The following is a 24,928-nucleotide window of genomic DNA, read 5'->3' on the forward strand; positions in this document are numbered from 1 at the left end:
CGGCCAAATTTTTTATGAAGTGAAAAGGAACTCAGATGAAGCGAGGAAAAGTCATGTTCCCCATTATTTTTTCTGAAAGAAGTGAACAGAAAAGAGAAATAGTTCTGATCGAACTTTTAACTCTTTGAAATTTCTCAAATTGATCTTAGCCCATTACAACTATATCAATCTAAAAAGAACCTTAAAAGGTATAACTATAAAGGTCCGTGTGTTTAAAATATTTTGCTTTCGTCCTCACAAACACGAATGAAATATTGAAATGGGTACATCTATCATTTGCTATGTTAACCAGTAACCATATCTTGTTCTGTTTCTATTAAATTATTATAATTATACCCAGATAGATCTGAAGGTGAAGATGTTGTATCGCTTACTACTGTAACTGTTGATCCAAGATAAGATAATAAGCTTCCACCTCACCATCCATCCATTGATTTATAGTATAATAACGCCATGAAGAAGAAGCTTGATACGCGTTTTCCTGCTGTAAGTTTCTTTCTTTCTGTTTTCCCCCAATTTTCTTAATTCTAGCCTCTAGGGTTCATACATACATAATTCAAACAATTACGTCTATCAGGTTGTTACTATTTAATTTAATTGTAGGGTAGATCTCTACCTTAATTTAGCATAATTAGCTTCAATTTTTAAAATTTGGTCTGACACTAATATGCCATGACAATTCTTCAATTCACCGGAAAAGAAATAAGTAAAACCATATACCAAATATCGTAGGGGTGTTCACGGTTCGGTTTTGGGCTGAAACCGAACCAAAAACTGAAACTTTGTTTTTCAAATTTTTGAAAGCGTTTGGTTTTAGTTTTCTTGCGGTTTTGGTTTTTCCATTTATGCTTGAAAATTTTGGACCGGTAAAACGATTTGGATTTTGTTAATTAGTAACTAATTGATTGTTTGGGCTAAAATATTTGAGTTACATAGTTATTAAATTCTTATAAGTTACTTAAAATAAAAAAATATAAATGAAAATCTATAAGTTCGATTTTTTTTTTTTTTCGTTTTTGTTACATGCAAAACCAAAACCGAACCGTAAGTTCGTTTTTTACAAAAACATAAGACCAAACTGTCTGTTTTTGTTTTGGTTCAGTTTGTTTCTGTTTGGTCTTTTCGGTTTATTTGGTTTCAGATCAATTTTCGGTTTCATGCACACCCCTACAGTCCGGTACCAGTAAATACTGAAACCAAAAACATGAAAAAATGAATACGGGTACCAATACTGATTGTGTTTGGTCGGTACCGGTCGGATAAGGTATCAGTACAGTACTGGGATTCAGTAAATATAGCTCATCCTTAGAATTGTGTAATTTATGGTCGCTCTTATTATTATAGACTTGCTATTTTCAGGCACGGATCAAAAAGATTATGCAAGCTGATGAAGATGTTGGGAAAATAGCAATGGCAGTGCCAGTTTTAGTTTGTGAGTTCTTAATGTAACCTTTTAACTTTTAAGGTTCAATATTAAATGTTAATTTTTCTTACATTTTTGAAATATTATGCAGCCAAAGCTTTGGAATTGTTTTTGCAAGACCTTTGTGACCGTACATATGATATAACTCTGCGCAGAGGTGCAAAAACAGTTAACTCACTGCATCTGTAAGTCGTGCTTTTAATCTTTATTAATTCAAGTTTTATAAAAAAAATATATATATTAGTTTATAACTTTTTATGTTCAATTCAGCAAGCACTGTGTGCAAAGCTACAATGTGTTTGATTTTCTGAAGGAAGTTGTGAACAAGGTCCCTGATTACGGTCATTCTGATGCTGGTGTTGACGACCGTACCGTGATAAAGAGGAAGTGAGTATTATCTGAGATTATTTTGTTGAATTGCTAAATTGGTAAATGTAACTGCAACTTTATTTTATTTCTTTGTTTCAGGAAAGCTGTTGCAGATGAAATGAATGAGAGTGATGAAGAATCGAAGAGAAACAGGATGGTAAAAGTTTATGTTTTTAATGTAGTTTCACAACATAATAACCAAATTGTGCATAATATAATTTGTGGATTTCTTGATAGTTTTAATCATCATCATCATCATCGTACTCAGTATATCCCACCAATAGCAAAGCTATGGTAGGGTCTGAGGAGGGTAAGATGTAGGCAGCCTTACCTCTACCCCATAGGGATAGAGAGGCTGCTTCCGGTGAGACCACCGGCTCGATTCTTGATATCTTGATAGTTTTAATCAAGATATAAATCCGTTAAATCATCTTAAATATAAACTAGAGTAAATTACATGTATCGTCCTATAGGCATAGACTCACTTGCAAGTTGTCTTTAAACTAAGCTGGTTCAAAACACGTCAATTATTTGAAAAATTGTAACGCATTACATACTTTTAACTAACTGGTGTTTACTTTTTTATGTTTGTTTTTGTAAATGACTATTTGGCCCTTACACCTAAATGAAAAAATTTGTAATATGATTCTTTTTTTTCTTTTCTTTTCTTTTTTTTTTTTTCTCTCTTTTATTTTACAAGTTTTTTTATAATTCAAAATTTTAATTAATTAATTTGCAGGTTATTTATTTTGTAATATAACTTTATATACTTTTCTTAAGGGCGTGCATCAGCGCATGGGTCGGTTTGGTTCGTTTTTAAGCTAAAACTGAACCAACAACCAAAAAGTCAGTTTTTGAGTTTTTGAAAATCGTTCAGTTTTGGTTTTTTTAGTATTACCTTTTGTGCTGAAAAAGAAAAACTGGCCCAAAATAATGAATAGTGGCCTAAATCTTTTTTTTCCTATTAAATTATTGATTAATTGATTATTATGCATCTGGGCTAAAGTATTTGGGGTAAATTATTATTTATATTCTTATAAATTAATTAACATTTAAAATAAAAAATGAAAATCCGCACATTCGGTTCAGTACATTTTTTCAAGTTTTATTACATGCAAAGCCAAGACCAAACCGAAAGTTCAGTTTTTACGAAAACATAAAACGAAACCGTCGGTTTTTGTTTGGGTTCGGTTATTTTGTTTTTTGGATTACGGGTCGGGCTTTTTTTGTTCGACCCTTTTCATATATAAACGGTTTGATGTAGAACGAAGTCAGACAACCAAGTAGCAATGGCAGGGGCAGAGGACGTGGTCGAGGCAGGGGAAGGGGCCGGGGCAGAGCTGCAGCCGAAAGAGAGCTGCCCGGCCCGCCTCAAACCGAACCAGAACCAGAAACCTACACACCGGTTCAGCCAGAGAGCAAGCAGGGTCTAAATCCAAATATGGAGACTGACCACCACCATGTTGAGTTGACCAAGTCAACGAAAACTGAAGCAGCTGTCGGTGATGGTGGTCTGAACATTGACCTGAATGCCGGGCTAGATGAGATTACAGACAAAACACCGGACGCTGTGGATGGAGGATCCGCCACCCTGCAACCGCCAACCCCACCGCCACAGGCGGTTCCTGGTGCTGGCGGTCCATTGTCAGCAAATGTTGGTGAAGTTAAAAACGAAGATTATCTCGGGTTGTCATTAACAGAAATGGACAGGATGGTGATTGACAGTAACAATCTGGTCGGAATGAACTCGAGGTTGGATGAGGAAGATGAAGATTATGATGAAGAATAATAATATAATAAAGTACTAGACTTGTTTGATGCTAATTAGTTCAATAAAAGGTGAACTTGAATAAGCTTAGTTTGTTTTGTTTTAATATTTTGTACTTTAGTTACTCAGTGTAATTGAATCCCATGGTTGCTCAAATAATTATTTTTATGCTTTGCTTAAATGCTTAGTCTGTCCGTTGTGGCTAGCGAATGGATGGATTGAGGGATGTATTCAGCCACCTGGCTTGCACACACCACAACGGCCATGCTTCAGCGGTCGCCGTGAATAGATGAATTCAGCCGGTTCGCCCAAGCGAATGGAGAAAAATTGATGGTTTTGCTCGCGAATGGTTGAATTCAGTGGCACGAACGACAACGGGGTGAATTCAACGGTGGCGTGAATGACAAGGGCTCCAGTAGTGTCATGTGGTGTAATATGATAGGCTAAATTCATCTCTGATGAATGCCCACAACACAGCCTTATGTAGGAGGAGCGCAGAACCACGTTGACCTTTTTGACCTTTTGTGATTCAAACAATTTATAACTTAAATTGTCTTTATGATGACTCGTTTTCTGATAGAACACAAGCCACTTTGACCTTCCAAGTTTTTAATGAGATCTTAAATTCATTTGTTTGGTGATGATGAATACGTATTTTTTTTCAATACATAAAGAATGTTGAGAACTACGAGAACCGTATAAAGCACATGTATTTAATGCATTAATGATTTATTAAGAATTAAGATAGTGGGTAGGTGGTTATATAACTCCCTTCTATATAGCACTTAAAGCAAAATGTGCAAGTGTATTATACGGTTCTCGCAGTTCTCAACAATTTTTTTATTCTCATTTGTATGTGTACCTATCTACATATGTGTATGGCGTTAAAAACTATAAAAACACTTTTATACATTATACTGTCATATGTGCAGACTACCAAAAGAATACACATGTGCATTTCGTCGAAAACGTATCATTAGAATCTAGTAAAAGATAGGAGAGAAAAGAACTGCGAGTATTTGATAATTAATTAATTGTAGAAATTATTCAATAGTATAGTATTTTATTCTTTTTATATTATTTTTTAATATACCCTCCCGCACACACATACGCATTGTATATCAAATATAAAGTTGTTCAAAAGCTAGAAGTGGATCTAAACCATTAATCAATAATGACCAATAAGACACTTAAGAGGGGTTACATGTTTACAAAATATACTACATTTATATATATATATATATATAACATTACCATAAAATAAAGAATTTAATTACCTTAGTTTGAATATAGTATTGAACATCAATTAAACACACTGATACGAAACCAGTTATTCAGCAAAAATAGTAGTGGAGCAGTTTAATAACTGTTAATTAGGATTAGTATTTATAACATGTAACATTTATTTTCAGTTAGGGATGTTTATGTTCATTAAAATTAGGGTTTGTTAACCTTGTAATATGGAGATCACCCATCTCCAAACGGGTCACTATCCATTTCAATTTCAGCAATCAAGTTCTTAATTTTGGTTCTTATCACATACACGTCTTATAGAACAAGGATTTTCTATGCATTAACATGGGTCATTGATCTAATTATACACTGTGTAGTTACAAACATAGGTTTGCATAATTATAAACACAGATTTTGTAATTATATACGGTATGCTATTATGATATTTGATGCATAATATGTGGCGTAATTATTTAACTATGTGTGTAACTATGACATGGAATGCTAGTAGCTTCGTACCTTCTCACATTAAGCACACTCTATGCAATAAATGACTCACCTCTGTCTTTCTGTCTATGTGTGTATTTAACTAATTAGTAGCATCATTGAACGAAGATAACGCATTCAGGAATTTATCATTCAATTAAGTGAAAGAAAAACATAATTCTACATCCCTATAAATAGAGAACCATTTTAATAGTACAATTCCACATATATATTTTGTATGCATACCAAGTTTTAAAAGCCTATTTCTTTGTATGATTTAGGATCGATGATCAAATCGTATATCGTCATTGGTATAGGAAGAAACAAGAGACGTGTGACTATTTATATTGAGTCGAACCTGCAAAAGCGAGACAAATGCACCTCAATACATAGAATCATATTACTTCAATAAAAATACGGACCCTTTGACCTCAGTTATTAGTTCTTACCGCTACAGATGTATCGGTATCCTCAAACCATCATGCGCAAGCTGAACAGGGATTCCTTCTCTGTAACAAACGAGTCAAAATTCATCAAAAGTGTATTTTCAATGCACGAAATAAACTAAAAAAAAATAGCTAAATTAGGAAACAGGACAAATTGACTGGCGCTATCCAAAGTGTATTTTTGGTGTATAACTGTATAAGGTTATCCTAAATTGGATTATTAAGAAAACGATTACTGATTTAAAAATGTATGTATGATCATATTTTACCGATTAATTATTTGTAACTTTTAAAAAGAACAAAAAAGCATTTATAGGTTACCTTTTAGACCAATCCTTAAGAAACTCATTATCTCTGTGGTGATCAAATTCATGGGTCATTCCGATCAAATATGCTCTCTTAGGTTGCAACCGTTTAATGGCTTCAAGTGTCTGTTAAAACATAGGTAAATTGATACACGAAGATGAAATTAAATAAAGTAAAATAGATCTCGAAAGGAACCAGGTTACAAACCTGGGGGAAGCAAAAGTGAGTGTTGTGAGAATTGTTCTACACAAAGCATTTAATGGAAACAAGCTCAGAATAAGAAATCACATGGTGGATAAACAATAAATGTGAAACAGAATACAAAATAATGAGCATTCGTTTAGATCTGTAAATAAGCTGAACGTCCAGTGAACTGTGGTGACTGTGCAGTAGAAAGTTTGTTTATTACTAGACGAACGAGCAAAGATTCTATGTTCTTTAGTCAAATGAACAAGACGAACAAGTTTCTAGTACGTTTATGTATGAATATTTTATATGCGTGCATATAATAAATATTTTTATTAATATATTTATACCTAATCATCAACAACGCATAGGAAAATGAATATTAAGTATATTTTTGAACTGTAACATTTTTATACTATTTTTTAAAATACTATATATTATTTCATGTGTTGTTAGTTCATCTATCAAACAAAGAACGCAAACAAACAAATTTTCTTAATGAACTAGAAAGCTTCAAATAGATAAATTGAAAGATAGAAATCAAAAAATAAATAAAGTGGACTACTGACCCTATAAAGTGTATCCAAAATATGAACAAGTTTCTAGTACGTTTATGTACGAATATTTTATATGTGTGCATATAACAAATAATTTTTATTAATATATTTATACCTAATCATCAACAACGCATAGGAAAATGAATATTAAGTATATTTTTGAACTGTAACGTTTTTATACTATTTTTTAAAATACTATATATTATTTCATGTGTTGTTAGTTCATCTATCAAACAAAGAACGCAAACAAACAAATTTTCTTAATGAACTAGAAAGCTTCAAATAGATAGATTGAAAGAGAAATGAAAAAAAAATAAAGTGAACTACTGACCCTATAAAGTGTATCCAAAATAAGAAGATCCAGCTGATGACCTTCTCTTTTAGAAATATCTGCAGAATTAAAGAGCCATAAAGCTTAAAGTCTTAAACCTACAAGCCTAGAATGTAGTGCCATTTAAAAACAAATAACTAAAAATAAGAAAACAAAAAACAGACTTCTTATGCCACCATTTCAATTGTACACTCAATAAATAAAAATAACTATTTCTATGAAAAGGAGTGAAAGAAAGACTCACAGAGTTCTGTTTCTTCTATGAAGCGAGAAATATCAGATATGTAAGCTACTTTGGTATTTTTCCCAAATGAAAAACCTAAACAGACATAATCCTCCCCGTGCATCACCTAAATCAAAGTAAACAATAGTAAAAAATTTCAATAACTCTCTATATTTGTAGTTGATATTATGAAAATCAAGTTTAGAAGATTAACTGGTAAGGGTACAATTTCTAGTCCCGATGCAACAAATGAACTCTTACAATCATTCTCAATTATCTTCCAATCAAGTTGTGCCACGCGTCTAACTTCTTGACCAGCCTTCAGCTTCTTTTGAACCAAGTATGGAAATTTCACTTTTAAGCTCTCCATTGCATGTTGGTTAAGGAAAATAGGTGTAGGTTCAATGTCATTTGTTGGACTGAATGGTTGCACTGCACGGATGTCATCAAGACCAAGAACAGCATCAGCATGTTCATGAGTCAAAACAATCTGCATTTGAACAATCACTAGTTAGTAGTTATCTATCTGGATGTTAATTAGCAAGTGAAAAGAACGTTGGTTAAAAAGTAAAATAAAATGAACAGACAATATGAACTAGATATACTCTCAGGGAGATCAAACTTACAGAATCAACATGAGGAATCTTATGATAAGTGAACCAGCGGAGTACTTGCTCCCTAAATGTCTTTCCAACATCAATTAGTATGTACTTATGTTCCCCACCACTCGGACAACAATCAATCAGAAGAGATGTATTGCACCTACAAAGCATATAATCATTAATTCTTCTTTAAACTATGATTAGTATCAAAAATAATCTCACATTAACCATATCTAGAGATTTAAATAAATAGGTGGCGTGATATGCACAAGTATGTTTTCCCCAATACATTCTCATACAAGAGCTTCAGCAATCATCTTCAGGGTAATATTTGACTTTTGAAGTCAAATCTTGCACTATTAATCAATCTACAGATGATTTTTAAGGCATTGCCCAAAACTTTTGCAATTCAGTAATCGACTGGGAACATATTTAGGAAATTTTTATACAAAGACCTATAAAGTTTGTCAATAATTTAGCATTAACATGTTTCATTGTGTAATGTGTCCTCTATAGTGTAATTAGATCCCATTCATATTTATAACTCAAAAACTAATACTCTTAAAAGTAAAGGAAAAAAAGTGGATTTTCAGGCCATCTATACTTGTAGTACTGTTGCAAGCACATCACTGCACTTGGATAAAACAACGATAAAGAAAAGTAGAGGATGCCAGCACAACCAAATTTTACACAACTTCCAATTGTTTTACTGCAACAAAATTTACAGAACTATTAAGTACAATGGTTGCAAAACTACAAAAACAAACTACTTAACTTTGATTGAGTGTTATAGTGATGATTCTAGTTTTTATTATCAAGGAATGAAAGAATCTTCTATTGTACTAATGCACCACTACCTCTGTCTCAAAATAGTAAAGTCCATGTTTAAATTCAAACATTGTATATCTGATGGTCAAAAGTGATAAGCATATTATTTGTTCACCAAGTCTGTAGCAACTAACAGCTCTGATTGCGAAATATGCTTCACAATTCAAATGTTTAATCTGGATAGCAAATATTGTTTACATCATGAACAGTTCTTATCAAAGTAGCAGAAGTAATAACATTCTCGTAGAATTATATGCTTATATGTATAATGTATCATTCTTTTCCATCTAACCTAAAAATTTGTCTGTAATCAGAAGTTAACTCTAATTAGGGCACAAATTACTAATGATGACTATTTACTATATTTATCAACTTCATTCATTCACAATCCAGAATACAACAAATTTAAACACACAAACTAATTGCTAATCAATATACAGGCAAATTGTTACATGTCAAATAAGTAGAAAGGGACTTTTGTAATTGTAGTACAGTATGAGAGTTGCCAATGTAAGTTGTAATAATCGTTTACTTAAATGACAGAACGAAGCGGTATGAACCGTCAATGATTTGATTAAAACTTCTCTAAATCGATCATTCTACATTGAACCATAACACAAATACACAATCTAAAGGCTACAGATCTTATAAGGTAGAAGAAGTAATAACATTCTCATAGAGTTATATGCATCATTTCTTTACTATCTAACCATAACATTTGTGTCTAAAATCAAAATTTAACTCTAAATTAGACTATTAGAGCACAGATGATTAATGTGTACTAATTATTATACTTATCTACTTCATTCGTTCAAAATCCAAAATGCACAACATTTTTAACACACAAACACCAATAGTCCAATACACAATCCAAACGTTATAGGTCTGATCAAGGTAGCAGAAGTAATAACATTCTCATAGAGTTATATGTATCAAATTTTTTTTCCATCTAACCTAACATTTGCATCAAAAATCAGAAGTTAACTCTAAATTAGGTCACAAATAACCAATGATTACCATTCACTATATTTATCCACGTCATTCAAAATCCAAAACACACAAACTAATTCATTATAAGCTAGCCAATACGCAACCAAATATACACAATCAAAAGGTTACAGACCTTATAAGGTAGCAGAAGTAATAACATTTTTCATATGCATCATTTTACTATCTAACCGTAACATCTGTGTCTAAAATCAAAAATTGAGCACAGACGAGACGACTAACGCGTACTACTTACTATACTTATCCACTTCATTCTTTCAAAATTCACAATGCACAATCTAAAGGTTATAGATCTTATTAAAGGTAGCAGAAGTAATAGCATTCTTACATGTATCATTTCTTCCCATCTAACTAGGGGTGCAAATGAGCCGAGCTACTCGAGATCAGCTCGGCTCGTTAAAAAGCTCGATCGAGCCGAGCTTAATCGAGCCCGAGCCCATTCCCGAGCCTGAGCCTAAAAATAAGCTCGTTTATTAAACAAGCCCGAGCTCGAGCTTCACTTATCGAGCTCGAGCCGGCTCGCGAGCCTAAACGAGCCTGTCATTTATATAATTTTTTAAAATATATATTTAATAATTATTAATTAATATATATAATGTTCTGAAAAATAAATAAAAATAACTAAATAATATATATTATTTTATACATAAAGTTATAATAGAAAAAAATATACAAAAATAATTATAATTATATAAAAAAATAGTTGATATATAGCAAACGAGTCGAGCCCGAGCCGAGCTCGAGTTTGAAAATCTACTCACGAGCCGAGCTCGAGCTTTGAAAATAGAGCTCGAAACGAGCCGAGCTCGAGCTCTGTGTAAGCTAAAGGCTCAAGCCTAGTCGGGCTCGGGCTCGGCTCGTTTACACGACAATACTACTAGTATTGTCGTTCATCTAACCTAACATTTGCGTCTAAAATCAAAATTAGGGCACAGATGACTAATGTGTAATAACTACTCAAACTAATTAATCAGAACTTAATCAACACGCAATCTAAATATCACAGATCTACTTAATACCTGTAATTAGGGTTACGTTCAGGCGGAACGGAGAGAGACTGAACACAGACTTGACATGGCGGATCGGATGGCTTGATTAGGCATATGGCGTTAGGAACAGCACTGGAACAGCCGGTGCCTAAGAAGATCAATGCGGAAGAAGAATGAGGCTCGTCGGAGTTTGAATATCCGTTGTTCTCTGGTATCGCATTGCCGACAGCGTCCATACAAGCTGCTTGCTGCTGCTGACTGGAATGAAAGAGATCTTCAATGCGATGAACAACCGATGTGATTATTATTATTATTATTCAACACGTTATTAGTTGCTGATTTTCATTTTATTATTTTCTTCATTATCATACGGAACGGGTTGGTATTAATAATAATAATAATAATAATAACATGAACATAAACATGGTAGTCCCTAGAGCAAAATGAAGGGCTCCTTTGAACATGCGTGTACAACGCATGCTCACCATCGATTTCCGATCAAACCTCTTCGGCGTGATCCAGAAAGAGACACAAAGAGCGAGCGAGCGATATGAAGGGCTCCTTTGAACATGCGACAACTTTGAGTCCCCATCCGGAAAGAGACACAAAGAGCGAGCGATAATGGTGGTGTACGCCCAGCCATACAACGACCCTTGTCGCTTTTGATGATAGGCGGTCGCGAAGTAATCTGCCAAACGCCTCGTGAGGGCGCATAGCCTCCAGTAGAGGAAACAGTGATCAGCAGTCGTGCATAAGTCACGGCTAAAGTCTCGTGATGCAATGGATGTAGTATTGAGCCTGTGTAAGCATCGGTATAGGGGGTCTGTAATGGCCCTCTAGATTTTCAGAAGGATCGTGGTTATGCGTCATGATCAGCATGTCTAACCTCCAAACCTTATGCGTTGCATCATACCACCCTTTAAGCTGGAAAGTGCAACCATTGTTTTTGCTGCCAATTTTCCTCACCATGGCTTTACTTTTGTATTCGCCACTAAGACTGCAATGAAGCCATGCACTTGCTTCATTTTCTCTTTTTTTCAATCTTTTAGTCACTATGACGTGACCGTTATAAACTCCCCTCTTTTGCCCAATCTTTTAACTCTTTGTGGGATTTAAAATCCTGATCAGTTTCGAACGAAACTATCAGGTAAAAGCCTTCCACTTTGTCCACTGAATCCTTAATTTGTTTGTCTACGTATGCTTGATCCGGATAGTTTTGCTGTACATACTAAGGTTCACTACCGTAGCCGTAATCCTGGTAGTTTTGTTGTGCGTATGAAAGTTCATACCCATAGTCGTAGCCCGAATAGTCGCGTTGTGCGTACGAAGGTTCACCCCCGTATTTGTAGCCCGTGCAACACTATTGTGAGTACGAAGGTCCACCGTGAGGGATAGGCTCCTGAAACATGTTTGTGGTTAAAAGGTGAACGTAAATTAAAGATAAATGTAAATGAAGAAATAAATGCTTTGTCTGGTTTAGGTCGAGCAGCATGGGTGTCTTGTCAGGCGAACGAAAACCAGCCATGACCTCCTCTTCGTTTAGGGCTGGCTGAAGCGTTTCTCGTGAGAATCAAACCGATCATAAGAATCTGGAACAACTGCCTCGTTAATTTTCACCGAAAAGATAGTTGGCATTCCACCACGACATTGTTACAAAAGTTGATAGTGAATGGTGTTGATGTGATTAAAGTTTGAGAATGAGAATGAATGTATAAGCTAGTGATGGATGGTATAAGTACATGCATAGTATGCTCCATATTGGCCTAGAGGGAAAAGACAGACTTGACTTGTGGGGCCCACCCGTTGTGCATGTGATTGTGGGTATGTATGTATAAGCTGGTAATGGATGGTATAAATGTATGCTTAGTATGCTTCGTATTCGCCGATATGGAGCATATAAAGGGAAAAGACAGACTTGACTGGTGGGACCACCCGTTGTGTATATGATTGTGGGTAGATATGAGGGGAGGCACTTTTGTCTTTAAATGAGAGCCTAATATGCCATATTGGGCAATATGAAGAATATTAGGATTGATTAGATTTTTAGGACCCACCCATTATGCATATGATTTTGTGTTAGGTACGAGGCTGCCTCTCATTAGGGGCTAATATGCTCATATTAGGCAATATCATATTAGGGGTGTGAAAATAGATGGGTTAGTGTGCCATATCACGATTATTTTTAAATTGGTATTGTCATGTAGGTAAATTAAGTGTTTTGAAGCCAACCCAGCCTAGCCGATCCGACCGGGACCCGGTATCAATATCGGGTGGGTCAGGGTACTTTCCCTGTTTTCTAAAAACCTATCGGGATTTTTCGGGTGGTAGTCGGCCCGAAGCCGGGTTTTTTAATTAAATAAAAATGATGTGGACGCTAGGAATTGAACCCGTGTGCATGACCGAGATTAAGTATTGTTAAATACTCCACTAACCAACCAACCAAACTACATTTATGTTAGTATGGAAGAAATATAAATGCTATATATTTAAAAAAATCTTAGTAAATGCACATGGAAGTTTTTTTTTGAACGGCGACTTTCTCAGTTAAATGATAATGCGACCGCATTCGCGGCCCCATCACCCTTGGTCTAGACTATGTTGACATTATCGGAAGTTGGTTATTTTTATTATTTTTTATTTATTTATAATATTTATATATATTATTATTATTTTATTATTTATACTTATAATATTTATTTTATTAATATTTATAATATTTATATATATTATTATTATTATCGGAAGTTTTTTTTTGAACGGCGACTTTCTCAGTTAAGTGATAACGCGATCGCATTTGCGGCCCCATCACCCTCGGTCCAGACTATGTTGACATTATCGGAAGTTGGTTATTATTATTTTTTATTTATAATATTTATATATATTTTATATTATATATATATACACACACACATATAAGGGTGGGATCTAGAGAGAACTCCTCTTAAAGAGAGAATTAGAGAACTAATAAAAATGAATTTTAACTTTCTTTTAAAAAATATTTTGCAATTTTTATTTTTTTCCTTCTTCTAATAAGATAATATTGTTCCTAAAAAAATAAAAATAAAATAAAAAAACCGTCTTCATATGTGCACTAATGTGTATTGCATATATACAATGGTGTTTTATTGCATATAATACAACACAATTGCATTATACAATACACACTATTGAATATATGTAAATATAACACTAATAATTGTACTCAAAACACACTATCGCATATACGTAATACAACACTAATGCACATATGCTATATATATGCTATTCAACAATATTGCGTATATCAACATACACACTAGTGCACATATGCAATAAAAAAAGTCGACGTATTGCATATGTGCACTACGAGTTTTTTTATTATTTTTTTTATTTTTTATTTTGATTTTTAATCGAGTGAATGGTAACAAAATATAAGAATAATGGCAAAAACGAAAATTTAAAAATATTCCTTTATTAGTTCTCTAGTTATCTCTTTAAAAAGTTCCCTCTTGATCCTCTCCCTATACATACATACATACATATATATATATATAATATTTAAATTATATATGACGTCATACGGGTCAAACACCGGTCCGCCCTCCCGTGTCGGTTTGACCTTTGACCTGGTAAGGTGTGCTGGTCGACGTCCAGGCCGGGTCTGAAAACATTAGGTAAATTACACAATACAACACTTTCTTATCATTGTAAAAAAGTGGGAGAAAACATTGTAAAAAGCGCGGTGACAAAATTGTAAATACATGAAAAGAATACAAGCATAAGCTTCGTTATTGCTTAATAAGTCGCAAAATTTCCTTCATGCGTAACCACGCTTCATTTGTAATTATGTCTCTTCATGCGTAATTACGTTTCCACATGTGTAATAAGTTTTCTTTATGTGTAATTATTTTTGTTCCAAATCTAATTAGTTTACCTCAATCATAATTGTGTACTTTTGTGCTATGGGCGCGGAAGGGGCTGGAAGGGGGCGCGGAAGGGGGCTGAACACCGCCGGGTGGGCGCCGACGGTGTGGGCGCAAGGGGGGGTCCTTCTGGACGGCCGGCGCGGAGGAGAACAGTCTGGGGGGAGGGGGGACCCCAATGGTTAGAAATATAACCGTTAATATATATTTTAACCATTTTCTCTATAAATTCAAACCATTTTTCCAATTTTACTCAAACAACTTTCATTTTCACACCAACAATTACTCTAAAACTTTGGAACTTTCACAACCATAAATCCTAACTCGAACCTAAACCCAAACCCGAGCACAGGCTCGAGCTCAAACCCGAACCCAGACCCGTGGGATCCGAGTTGTATGTGGTGGGCCGGTTTGCTCGCAAATAACGTCGACCTTAATAACCCGTTCTATGCAAACCAACAACAACCCGTGATGCCTCCACCCATGCAAGGATATTGGTCGAATATGCAAACGAGGACGACGAATATTAGTTATGTTTTTATTTTTTTTATTTGTATGTTTTTTATTTGTATGGCTTTTATTTTTATTAAAATTTAAATTTTAGTTTTACTATATTATTATTTAATATATTATTTAACTTTATTATATTATGTTCAAGAGCTTCGAAGCCCCCTCATCATAGAGGGGCATTATACATTGTGGTTTCGATGCCCCCAGTGCCCACGCGCTGACGTGACACTGTGGAGGCCTTCGAAGCCCCCCACCATAGCGGATAGTCTAAGGAAATATTGTACAATTATGACACCTCATGGATTGATGTACTCATATCATGTAGGGATTCATATCATGTAGGGATGAGAACGGTATCATATCAGTACTGGTATCGGTATCGAAATATTCGGTTCGGTATCGGTATTAAAGATAAAAATTCAGGAAATACGGTACCGTACTGGTCCCGACATTTGAAACTTTGGTACCGATTTCGGTACCGGAACCAGTATCAATCGATACCGGTACCGAATTTGCTAATCCCTGATATTATGTATTATTAAATGGTTTCCTATTTCTAACCTTTTGTTACGCCTCTATTTAACAATTTAGTATATAGCATGTGTCATCGAAAACTTGTTGATCTTGATGGTTATGGAATATGACACTTAATTGTGTCATATTATATAGAGCAAGATCAAACCGATACTTCGAACAGTCATTAGTTCATTTTCACGTAATTGACACTCAATTGAAATCAAGGGTTTGAATGTCTCCCCGTAACATTTTCTTTCAATTTGTCTTTTTAAACACAAACATCTTTTTAGGTACTTTTTATACATCAACAGTCAGACATTTTCATTTTCTTTCTTTGGAGCCCTTTTTTTCAAAAAAGGGGCAATTTTTCTTCAATGGCGTATAAAAGCCACAAAATTTTGGCCCCTCTCATCCTTTAAGATTTTCGATTACCACAAATATTGCCTAGCAGTTGATGTACTGTCTGAACGGACTAGTAATCAAGTCGGGTTCGAGTCAAGGTGAACCCATTGTAATAAGAAAAATGTCATGGTACAAAATACACCCAACTATCCAACAACTGTCATCTCAGAAAGAGGAATGGAAGTATTTGGCATAGTCGCTCTACAAAAACTTCACGCTAGCACTACTCACTTCAACCTTTTGAGACTCAAAAACATGATGTAAAAGTCGGCTCGTTTACCTTTCATGGCCATAACACCAATCAGTCATGCATTTCTTCAACCGAAGAGTTCTGGGGATAACTTTCGGGCTTAAATATAACAAGTTTATAGTTACAAAGAAAGAGCTAAATTACTCTTCCATTTTGCTGTTTTCGATGTTTGCATCGTCTTCATTAACAGATTCACTTACGTTCACTCCATTGGTTTCCACAGTAGCATCAGCCTGCATATCCTCATTGGTGTTACCAACAATGTTGTGTGTTTCAGTGTCCATTGGTTGTTCGCCACCTGGCAGATTTTGAAAATCGGTTTCCTTGTCATCTTGCTCAGATGAAACATCTTGAGGACCATTTTGTTCACTCGGGCTTCCTGTTGAAGCATCATGTCCCGAATTGTCTGAATACTGTTGGCTCATCATTCTAGCCTGATTAGAATACCAAAAACATATTTAGTACATGTGTTGCGTGTATTATAAAAAAGAGAACTACTTTTATAAATCCACATAAAAAAAGAATACCTGATACACCTGATGCATTCTAAAGTTAACAATCCCAGCTATCTCCTCAATGCCACTCACAAAATGTGTGGGCCCCGTGTCACCAAGAAGGCGATCGGTAACCGGTGCAATTTCATGCAGATTTAAAACAAGTTTGTCCGGCCTCTGAAGTAGACGCTGAAATGTCAGTTGCAGTTCATAACATTGCTCAAACAGTGACCGACGACAAAACACATAAAGTCCCAACCGAGCACGTGACATGGCCACGATTAATCTTCTAACATCACGAAGATGTCCCACAAATCGTGTCCTCACAAGTGACAGTAAAATGAAATCATTCTGTTGACCTTGAAACTTGTCAACTGTCGTCACCTGTAAGCGGATCATTAAAACACAAACATTAGACAAATCAAAACATACATCAAATTTCAAATTTCAGAATTACGACTAACCTTGTTTGGAAGGCCGATAAAATCATAGGGCGCACACCTCCGGTTAATAACATCGCGTATCAGAAGCTTCTGGCCATTATAAGTTGTCAAAATGGATATCTTATTTGCAGGATATCCTAATAACCGCATATAGATATAAACGCTAACAAGATATTCAGCTTCCCCTTCATTCTGATAAAACCAAGGAGAAGGTGCGGTTTCACCTTTCCCGTGATAATCAGGGACATCGATTAACTGATAATCATAACTGAATCCAGCATTCGCTTTATGAAAAAAGGGATTCTCTTTAACATAAGGAAGATCACCTAAATCCCTATATCTCCAGTTATAAAGCTTGGCTAAACTCGGTCGCGCCCGACCTTGAGCGTTTAGCTCAATATAAGGAATTCCCAACCTAACAAATCGTGTAAACAAACTTTGATCCATGTGGCTGTACTTTTGAAACGCCATATTCTTCACGACTGGTGGCAGTTGGTGGTGATCACCGATTAAGATGCACCGTTTAAGTCGAGCATACCCGTCTTCTTGTCTTTGAAGTAACATAGGAATAAACGTCTCAATTTCCAATATTTGTGCACTTTCTTCCATTAAAAGATTGTCATATTTAAATCCCAATTGTAAAAAGTCCTTCCTCTTCAAAGCTGCGTGAGTACATGTCATCGCCACGATCTTTGCTTGCTTTGTCATAAGGTGATTAGCTCGATCAACCGTTGACTTTAACAGTTCAAACGCTCGGCATTCTTCAAGCTCCTGGAACATGGTTTTAAGGTGACTAAAACAACCTTTAGCAGCCCGCATGTCATCCTCAAATGATTTCCCATTAAAAACCGGTTGCGGGGTGTTGGAAAAGAAATCAGTAAACGGAAACCGATCTTTAACATACGCGGGTTTACCTTGATTCTTATCACAATCGGCTAGAAACTGTTCCCAACGGGAGTACACATGGAGCAACCAAAAGTACCCAGCCGTCTCACAAGTGTAACCAACATCTTCTGGAAGCTGTAAAGATCTTGCAAGCCTTTCAACTTCACTTAATAATTCTAGACGTCTCACAAGCATTGCGTTGACCCTACCTTGACGACTGAAGTCAAGATCGGTTGCGAGTTCTTGCTCACCTTGACCGAGTCGAAGAAGATAACGAGCCGGTACATCTCTCTGTCACAATCAACAAAGTCAACCCATGTAGATATAACAAATAAGCTTGAATGTAAATGTGGAAAAAATATTTATGTGAAACTATACCTCCATTATTTTTTCAAAAAGGTCATTCAAAGCTTGATTTGAATGTGTGATTATTAATGTCCTTTGAGAAGGACAGTTGTGATAAAGAACATTCAATATCTGAACAGCAGTATCAGTCTTCCCGGTACCGGGTGGGCCCACTACCATTGTCAAACCTGGTTGTACACCCGAGACTATTGCCCCAACCTGCAGAAAATAATATTATAGCAAAGATATGATGATGCAACATTTTATATACAATAAAAAATATAGATCAATATAGCTAGGAACACACCTGTGTGGGGGTGAATCTAACAGAATTCTGTTTTGGCTGATCTTGAGGATATGGACCGGGATCAGGAGGCCTATATGCCTCAACAATAAGTTTTTCCTTCTCAGAAATATCCTGTGTGGCAACATCCACTGTGTTTGTGGAGGACTTCTCATTCCCAGAGAGAGCATGAGAATTTCCCTTCAGATTTCTGGGAATATTGATCCGAAATGGAGGTAGCGGATTTAGGTTTTCTGTGCCATCTGGATTTGTAAACATAACCTGAAAATAAAGATTGCTTAGTTAAAAATTCTACAACATACTCAAAAACGGACAAAAATACCCTTAACTGTGAATATTTCAATTCAATTACTAGGCCTGCAAACGAATCAAGTGTTCAGTGAACAGTTCATGAACCGTTTGAAGTTCATTCGTCAATATATGCATCTAAAAATGTTGACCCATTACAACTTAGTCTGGTTTCAATAACCTTTTAGGCCCAACACATTGTTCTACACATTACTTTTAACTGGTTTTAGCTAAATTATATTTGCTTCTCTTTGTTCAGCTATGTTCGTTTGTTGCGTTCGATTTAATGTCCATGAAAACATAAATGAAAACGAGCATGCTCATTTTCTTAACAAATGAACACGAACAAGAAAACCCTGTTCATTTAACTGTTTATGTTCAATCATTTGTTCGGTTGAAGTTAAACGAACGGACGGTTCCTTTACAAGCCTACCAATTACCTATAAACAGGTCAGCTTCAGACTTACCTAAACATTTATATTGACAAAAAAGGCAATGCTTTCGTACTAAATTATTCGGTGTATAATGTTTATCAATTTAATTATTTATTAAAACCAAAGAGTGGATAAAGAAACGTATGCATGTGTAAGATCAGTCATCCGAACCCTTTGGGACCCAAAACAAAAAATTTACCCCCTTGACCCAAACCCGTGTTCACCCACCCATTTTGCAATTGGAAGCAAACCTGATAGTCAGTAAAACATTCTCTAACATGATCAGCATCAAGAAACGTATCTTTGAAATCAACGGTCTCAAGTAAATCAGGCATATTAGTCCATTGAGCAGCGGAAGGATTACCATATCCCAAAAACACATCGTGCAACCAATCAGGAACAATGCATGTTTCATTCATGAGATCTCTAATGGACTCTAATATAGCCTTAAAATTATTCTCCTTCGGCTTCCTTCTCATCAAAATATTAAACGTACCATAAACATCCTCCGCACCTTTCTCAGCAATATCAGTAACATCCATATGATATTGTGCAGTATCAATTGCAACCGTCACAGTTCTTAGCTCACCTTTTGGTGGTTTCCATTCATCCCGTTTAATCCTTCCCGTGAAATCATTCATCAAACCGCCTTCTTCATCACGAATTTCAATAATTTCACATCCTCTCACAAATTGAAGACCGAGCTTTTGTGGGACCGATGCTTTTTCAGCCTCGTCAGCACTTAACGGCTCGAAAGACGGACGGATAGAAAGCAAAAAGAGAACATCATGTTCTTTTAACGCATTCCATTCGGATCTAATTTGTGTTCTGTAACTTGAAATGCTGAAAGTGACCTCTGCTGTTACAGATGCCGGTTTTACTTCACCAATGTTTGGTTGTTTTACTTCAGTGATTTTAAATTCTTTAATCGGCACAGCCATTCTTGACCAACCATGGAAAGCGGGTTGACCTTCATTGTTATTGTAAGCGAGGAGATGTGGGACCGCTTCTTGAATGTCTTCACGGATTTCATAAGTGGATTCAAGACGGAAGAGATTGAAGTTTCTAAGAAGATAATCATGAAGTGTTAAAAACTGTAGATTTAGCTTTGGAAGTGCTAAACAACCTTCCCCTGAGTAATTAATGCTAGGGACGAGGCTTTCGTCCCACATTATCTGTTCATTTGGATACAGTGGTAGAGCGTTTATGGCTTCTTTTTGAGACTGCTGCTTTTCAAAAAAGGAGACCATGACTTCAATAAGAAAGTCAACTCTTTCAGTCCATGGGTCATTCTTTGAAACCAACTTAAGCTGCAATAAGATAAAAACAGCATCAGACAAGCAGCAGGTTTTCCCTTATAAAGATTACAAAAAAACTAATACCCTAATCATACTTGGGCACAGAACATCACATAGTGAATATTGCAAATTATAGTCACAATAATCATATTTTAAAGTGGACAAACAGATTATATAAATAATAATTTATATAATTTACTGACCTTATTGCAGACCAAATCCCTCAATTCATCAGGAGAAAGTACAGATAATTTCTTTGAAAGATCAGCACGCTTATGTATCGCCCCAATATTAGCAAGTGCAAGTTCTTTCAACTACAAAAAAATTATGCTCATTTTTCAAAAAATTGAAAAAATAGGACCCCAGATACATGCATTCTTCACACGGATTAAAAAAGGGCATACCTTGGGTATCTTTTTAAATGAAAGAAGCTGGAAAGCCTGAAAGCGTTCATAATGGGCTTGAAGCACCTCATCATCAGTCATTTGTCTCCCTAAATTATCATCGATCTCAAAACCTTCATAGTACTGGAGCAAGTCAACCAGCTGTGCAAAAAGCTTCCCTTTTTCATGTCTATAAAGAACACTCAAATGGCATTTCGCAACCACTGCCACATCTGCAACAAGAGGTTTAAAGTATCTGTGGAACAATCAAAGAAGAAAAATAATATTAAACAAATACATTATTGACTTTGTAAAAGCTAGAAAACATTCACAAATAGTCAAATATGTCACCTCCTGGTTGGAAGCTGGCTCAAAAGATCAATCAAGAACTCCATAAACCTCTCACAATACAAGATTGAAGCTTCATTAACTTTTTCAAATCGATGTACATTAGACCCTTCATCGTCATCATAATAAAATACCTTGGAATCAAGTACCTGTATATTTAGAATACAAAGAAATTTGTCTAGCTTCCGGTATTATGCTTCTGATAATTCAATAATAATAAGAGGGGGAAAAACCATATGGCTTAAACTTTAAACAAACATCACCTCTAGAAATTCATCAATGAGATTCCTCAAGAACTTCACTTCCAGCATTACTGACATATCAAAAGATTCCCCTCGTTTCTTTGCCTCCTTGGCTTTTTTTGCAATTCTTTTCCATTTCTTGATTAAATCTGGATTAAGACAAAGCTCCATCTGAAAACAAACCAAAAAAGAATCACATGTGTATCATGACAACGAGCTTGATGAATGACAGAATATGGTGCATGAATTTACCTGAAAACGACCATAGGATAGACTATGCCAGCAATGTAAACTTGCCAATCTCATGACTTTCTTGCTGACCACATCATCTTCTAAGCTCTGTCACAAAAAAAAAACGTGAAGTGAGGCAATTATAATTTGTACCAGTGCAATCATCTAATATGACTACATTGACATTCATTATGCCAAATTTGTATCAAAAGAATATAGATGAGTTCTATATTTTACCTGGAAGGCATTAATCATGAAAAGTAGATAATTTGTCTTCTCTGCAATACTCAGACTTCTTCCCTGCATTAAATATCTAAAGTCAGCCAGTAGTCTTGACAAATATCAATGGCCACAATAAAGCAAGTCACAATGTCACATACCTCCTTCAAGCAGAGAACCCTCTCAATAAACGCCTTAAACATATCTTTTCTATCATAAAAACATATCCACGCAGCAACATTCTCACGAAACTGCACATTACAAAACAAAATTTACTTAACACATAAGTTCAACTTATAGTACACACAAACATTCTCGCTCACCTTATTACCGAGGCTCAAACCCTCACCTTCCTTAATGACCAGTATCAGTCTACCTTCTACCAAACACTTCATTTGATATCACACTCAACAAGAGTACAAAAGCATATTCTCTACTCAATTGTTATTAAACCCTACAAGCAAGTTATTATATTTCAAGAATGACCTACAAGAGTTTTATGTGTATATTGCAGGCTAGCCAACTAGATTTGGTACTTGGTAGAGGCTACCGAATTGTGCTTACATAAACTCCTTCACATTATTATGCATACAAAATTGAGTTCACTTCTCATGGAAACTATATTTGTTATACAAACCTCAACAGCACAGCATTAAGAGAAAACACCAAATTAGGGCTGCAAGCAAGCCGAATGTTCGGCAAACTATTCTTGAATTGTTCATAGAGAAGTTCGTTAATGCTTGCCCGTATAATGAACGAACGGCCATGAACAAAGAATTTTGCACGATTAACTAAATGAACGAACACGAACAAACGCCGTGTTCATTCAATTGTGTTCGCTTACTTCCATTTATGTTTCATTAAGAATTTTAGTACTTGTTAATGACTTTTCTAATCTGATCATATACATTTAAGCGAAAATATTAACTACATAACAAAAATATATATGAATATTATGTGATTAAATCATACATAAAATTAACATATGAATATGAATGTTAAACGAAACACCATCACACAACTTCGTAGCCGAACCAAACACTAACCATTTTCGTTTAACCAAATCAAACAAAACATTGTTTGTCTTCATTTTTGTTCTTGAACCGTTCACAAACAAATTCATTTCCTTAATGAACGAACACAAACAAGAATTTCCATTAGGTTAGCTGTTCATGATCCGCTTCGATCATTCACAGTTCTACAGTACACACAATTGAATCCACTTCTCCTAGAAACTAGGTTTGTTATACAAACCCTAACACTACACACATAACTAATAATATTAATATCTTCTCATTAATCATAAAAATCATAAAATGAAAAGAAACACCAACAAAGCTTTGTAGCCAGACCGAACAATTGACATTAACCATTTTCGTTTAACCAAATCAAACAAAACATTGTTTTTCTTCATTTGTGTTTGTAAACCACTCACAAACAGATTCATTTCCTTAAGAACAAACACGAACACCAACTTTCATTCAGTTATCTGTTCATGAACCGCTTCGATTCATTCACAGTTCTACATACACACAATTGAGTCCACTTCCCCTAGAAACTAGACTTGTTATACAAACCCTTACACTATACATACAATCAATAATACTAATACCTTCTCATTAATCATAAGAATCATATAATTAAAAGAAACACCAACAAAAACTTTGTAGCCGGAGTGCCGGACCGAACAGTTGACACTGACTGTTCCAAATCAAGCGAAACACTGTTTTTCTTCATTTGTGTTGTTGAACCGTTCACAAACAAGTTCATTTCCTTGACGAATAAACATGAACACGAACTTTAATTCAGTTATCAGTTCATAAACCGGTTCAATTCAGTTCATTTACAGTTCTACAGTATACAATACCCTAACAGTTCAGCAATAATAAAAACCACCTAATTGAAGAACTACACATATAAATAATTAATAACATCACTACCTTCTCATTAATTAAAAGAATAATGAACACTACATGCTCAAACAACGCCGTTAACACTAACCATTTTCGGTTAACCAAATCAAACAAAACATTGTTTGTCGTCATTTGTGTTCGTGAACCGTTCACAATCAAATTCATTTCCTTAATGAACTAACACAAACACGAACTTTCATTCAGTTACCTGTTCGTAAACTGGTTCAGTTCATTTGCATCCCTACCGTATACACAATTAAGTTAACTCCTCACGGAAACTAGACTCGTTATACAAAAGCTAACAGTTCAGCATTAACAAAAAACACCTAATTAGGGATATTAGTACCTTCTCATTAATCATAAGAATCATGGACATAACATGCTCAAACGACGCCGTATCGGGATCGAAATTCGGCCAGAGATAATTCTCCAAATACTGACTCACTTCCAGAATCATCACTCTCTGCAACGGCACCGTTCGCCTCAATCCTCCATCCTCCTTCACCACCAGCTCCGTTTCGTATATCTCCTTAACCAGATCCGCACTAAATGGAGGTTTATCGTTATTATCCGTCGATTTAGACCAGTTCGCATTGGCAATTTGAGTCAGCCGGTCACGCTGGATTTCGCCTAGGGTTATGGAGCTTGGAACAGTTGCTTCGGGTTTGGATTCCGGCGGGTGGTTGGGACCGGTGCCGGTGACCGGGTACTCGGCAACGCGGTGGCGCCGGAAGTCGAAGACTCCGGTGCCGTAGACTTTGGTCAT

At 35.5% G+C, this 24,928-nt stretch overlaps 3 protein-coding genes across 3 annotated transcripts; 1 reads left to right on the plus strand and 2 right to left on the minus strand.

Moving 5' to 3' along the window:
* The first annotated feature begins 452 nt into the window (after nucleotides 1-452).
* On the plus strand, nucleotides 453-3,656 carry LOC143624727 (uncharacterized). Its single transcript, XM_077095286.1, has 6 exons — nucleotides 453-486; nucleotides 1,360-1,432; nucleotides 1,515-1,608; nucleotides 1,694-1,810; nucleotides 1,892-1,949; nucleotides 3,057-3,656. Exons 1-6 carry the CDS (start codon nucleotides 454-456, stop codon nucleotides 3,579-3,581), a joined length of 900 nt encoding a protein of 299 aa, XP_076951401.1. The 5' UTR covers nucleotide 453; the 3' UTR covers nucleotides 3,582-3,656.
* Nucleotides 3,657-5,476: 1,820 nt separating this feature from the next.
* LOC143624766 (putative hydrolase C777.06c) lies at nucleotides 5,477-11,724 on the minus strand. The gene is made up of 11 exons (XM_077095311.1): nucleotides 11,642-11,724; nucleotides 11,260-11,553; nucleotides 10,786-11,013; nucleotides 7,955-8,090; nucleotides 7,543-7,818; nucleotides 7,350-7,455; nucleotides 7,106-7,164; nucleotides 6,239-6,274; nucleotides 6,047-6,156; nucleotides 5,729-5,788; nucleotides 5,477-5,637 (listed from the first exon to the last, which is right to left on the minus strand). The coding sequence occupies exons 1-10, from the start codon at nucleotides 11,722-11,724 to the stop codon at nucleotides 5,731-5,733; spliced, it is 1,386 nt and encodes a 461-aa protein (XP_076951426.1). The 3' UTR covers nucleotides 5,477-5,637; nucleotides 5,729-5,730.
* Nucleotides 11,725-16,366: 4,642 nt separating this feature from the next.
* LOC143624788 (uncharacterized) lies at nucleotides 16,367-24,928 on the minus strand. The gene is made up of 14 exons (XM_077095323.1): nucleotides 24,509-24,928; nucleotides 22,411-22,500; nucleotides 22,268-22,330; nucleotides 22,052-22,138; nucleotides 21,821-21,970; nucleotides 21,561-21,706; nucleotides 21,231-21,465; nucleotides 21,030-21,140; nucleotides 19,780-20,838; nucleotides 18,810-19,067; nucleotides 18,536-18,721; nucleotides 17,294-18,448; nucleotides 16,863-17,213; nucleotides 16,367-16,769 (listed from the first exon to the last, which is right to left on the minus strand). Exons 1-14 carry the CDS (start codon nucleotides 24,926-24,928, stop codon nucleotides 16,476-16,478), a joined length of 4,605 nt encoding a protein of 1,534 aa, XP_076951438.1. The 3' UTR covers nucleotides 16,367-16,475.

Source organism: Bidens hawaiensis, unplaced genomic scaffold (genome assembly GCF_021521415.1).
Source record: "Bidens hawaiensis isolate Kalapana, Puna unplaced genomic scaffold, B.hawaiensis_p1.1 tig00003961_1, whole genome shotgun sequence".
Lineage (NCBI taxonomy): Eukaryota > Viridiplantae > Streptophyta > Magnoliopsida > Asterales > Asteraceae > Bidens > Bidens hawaiensis.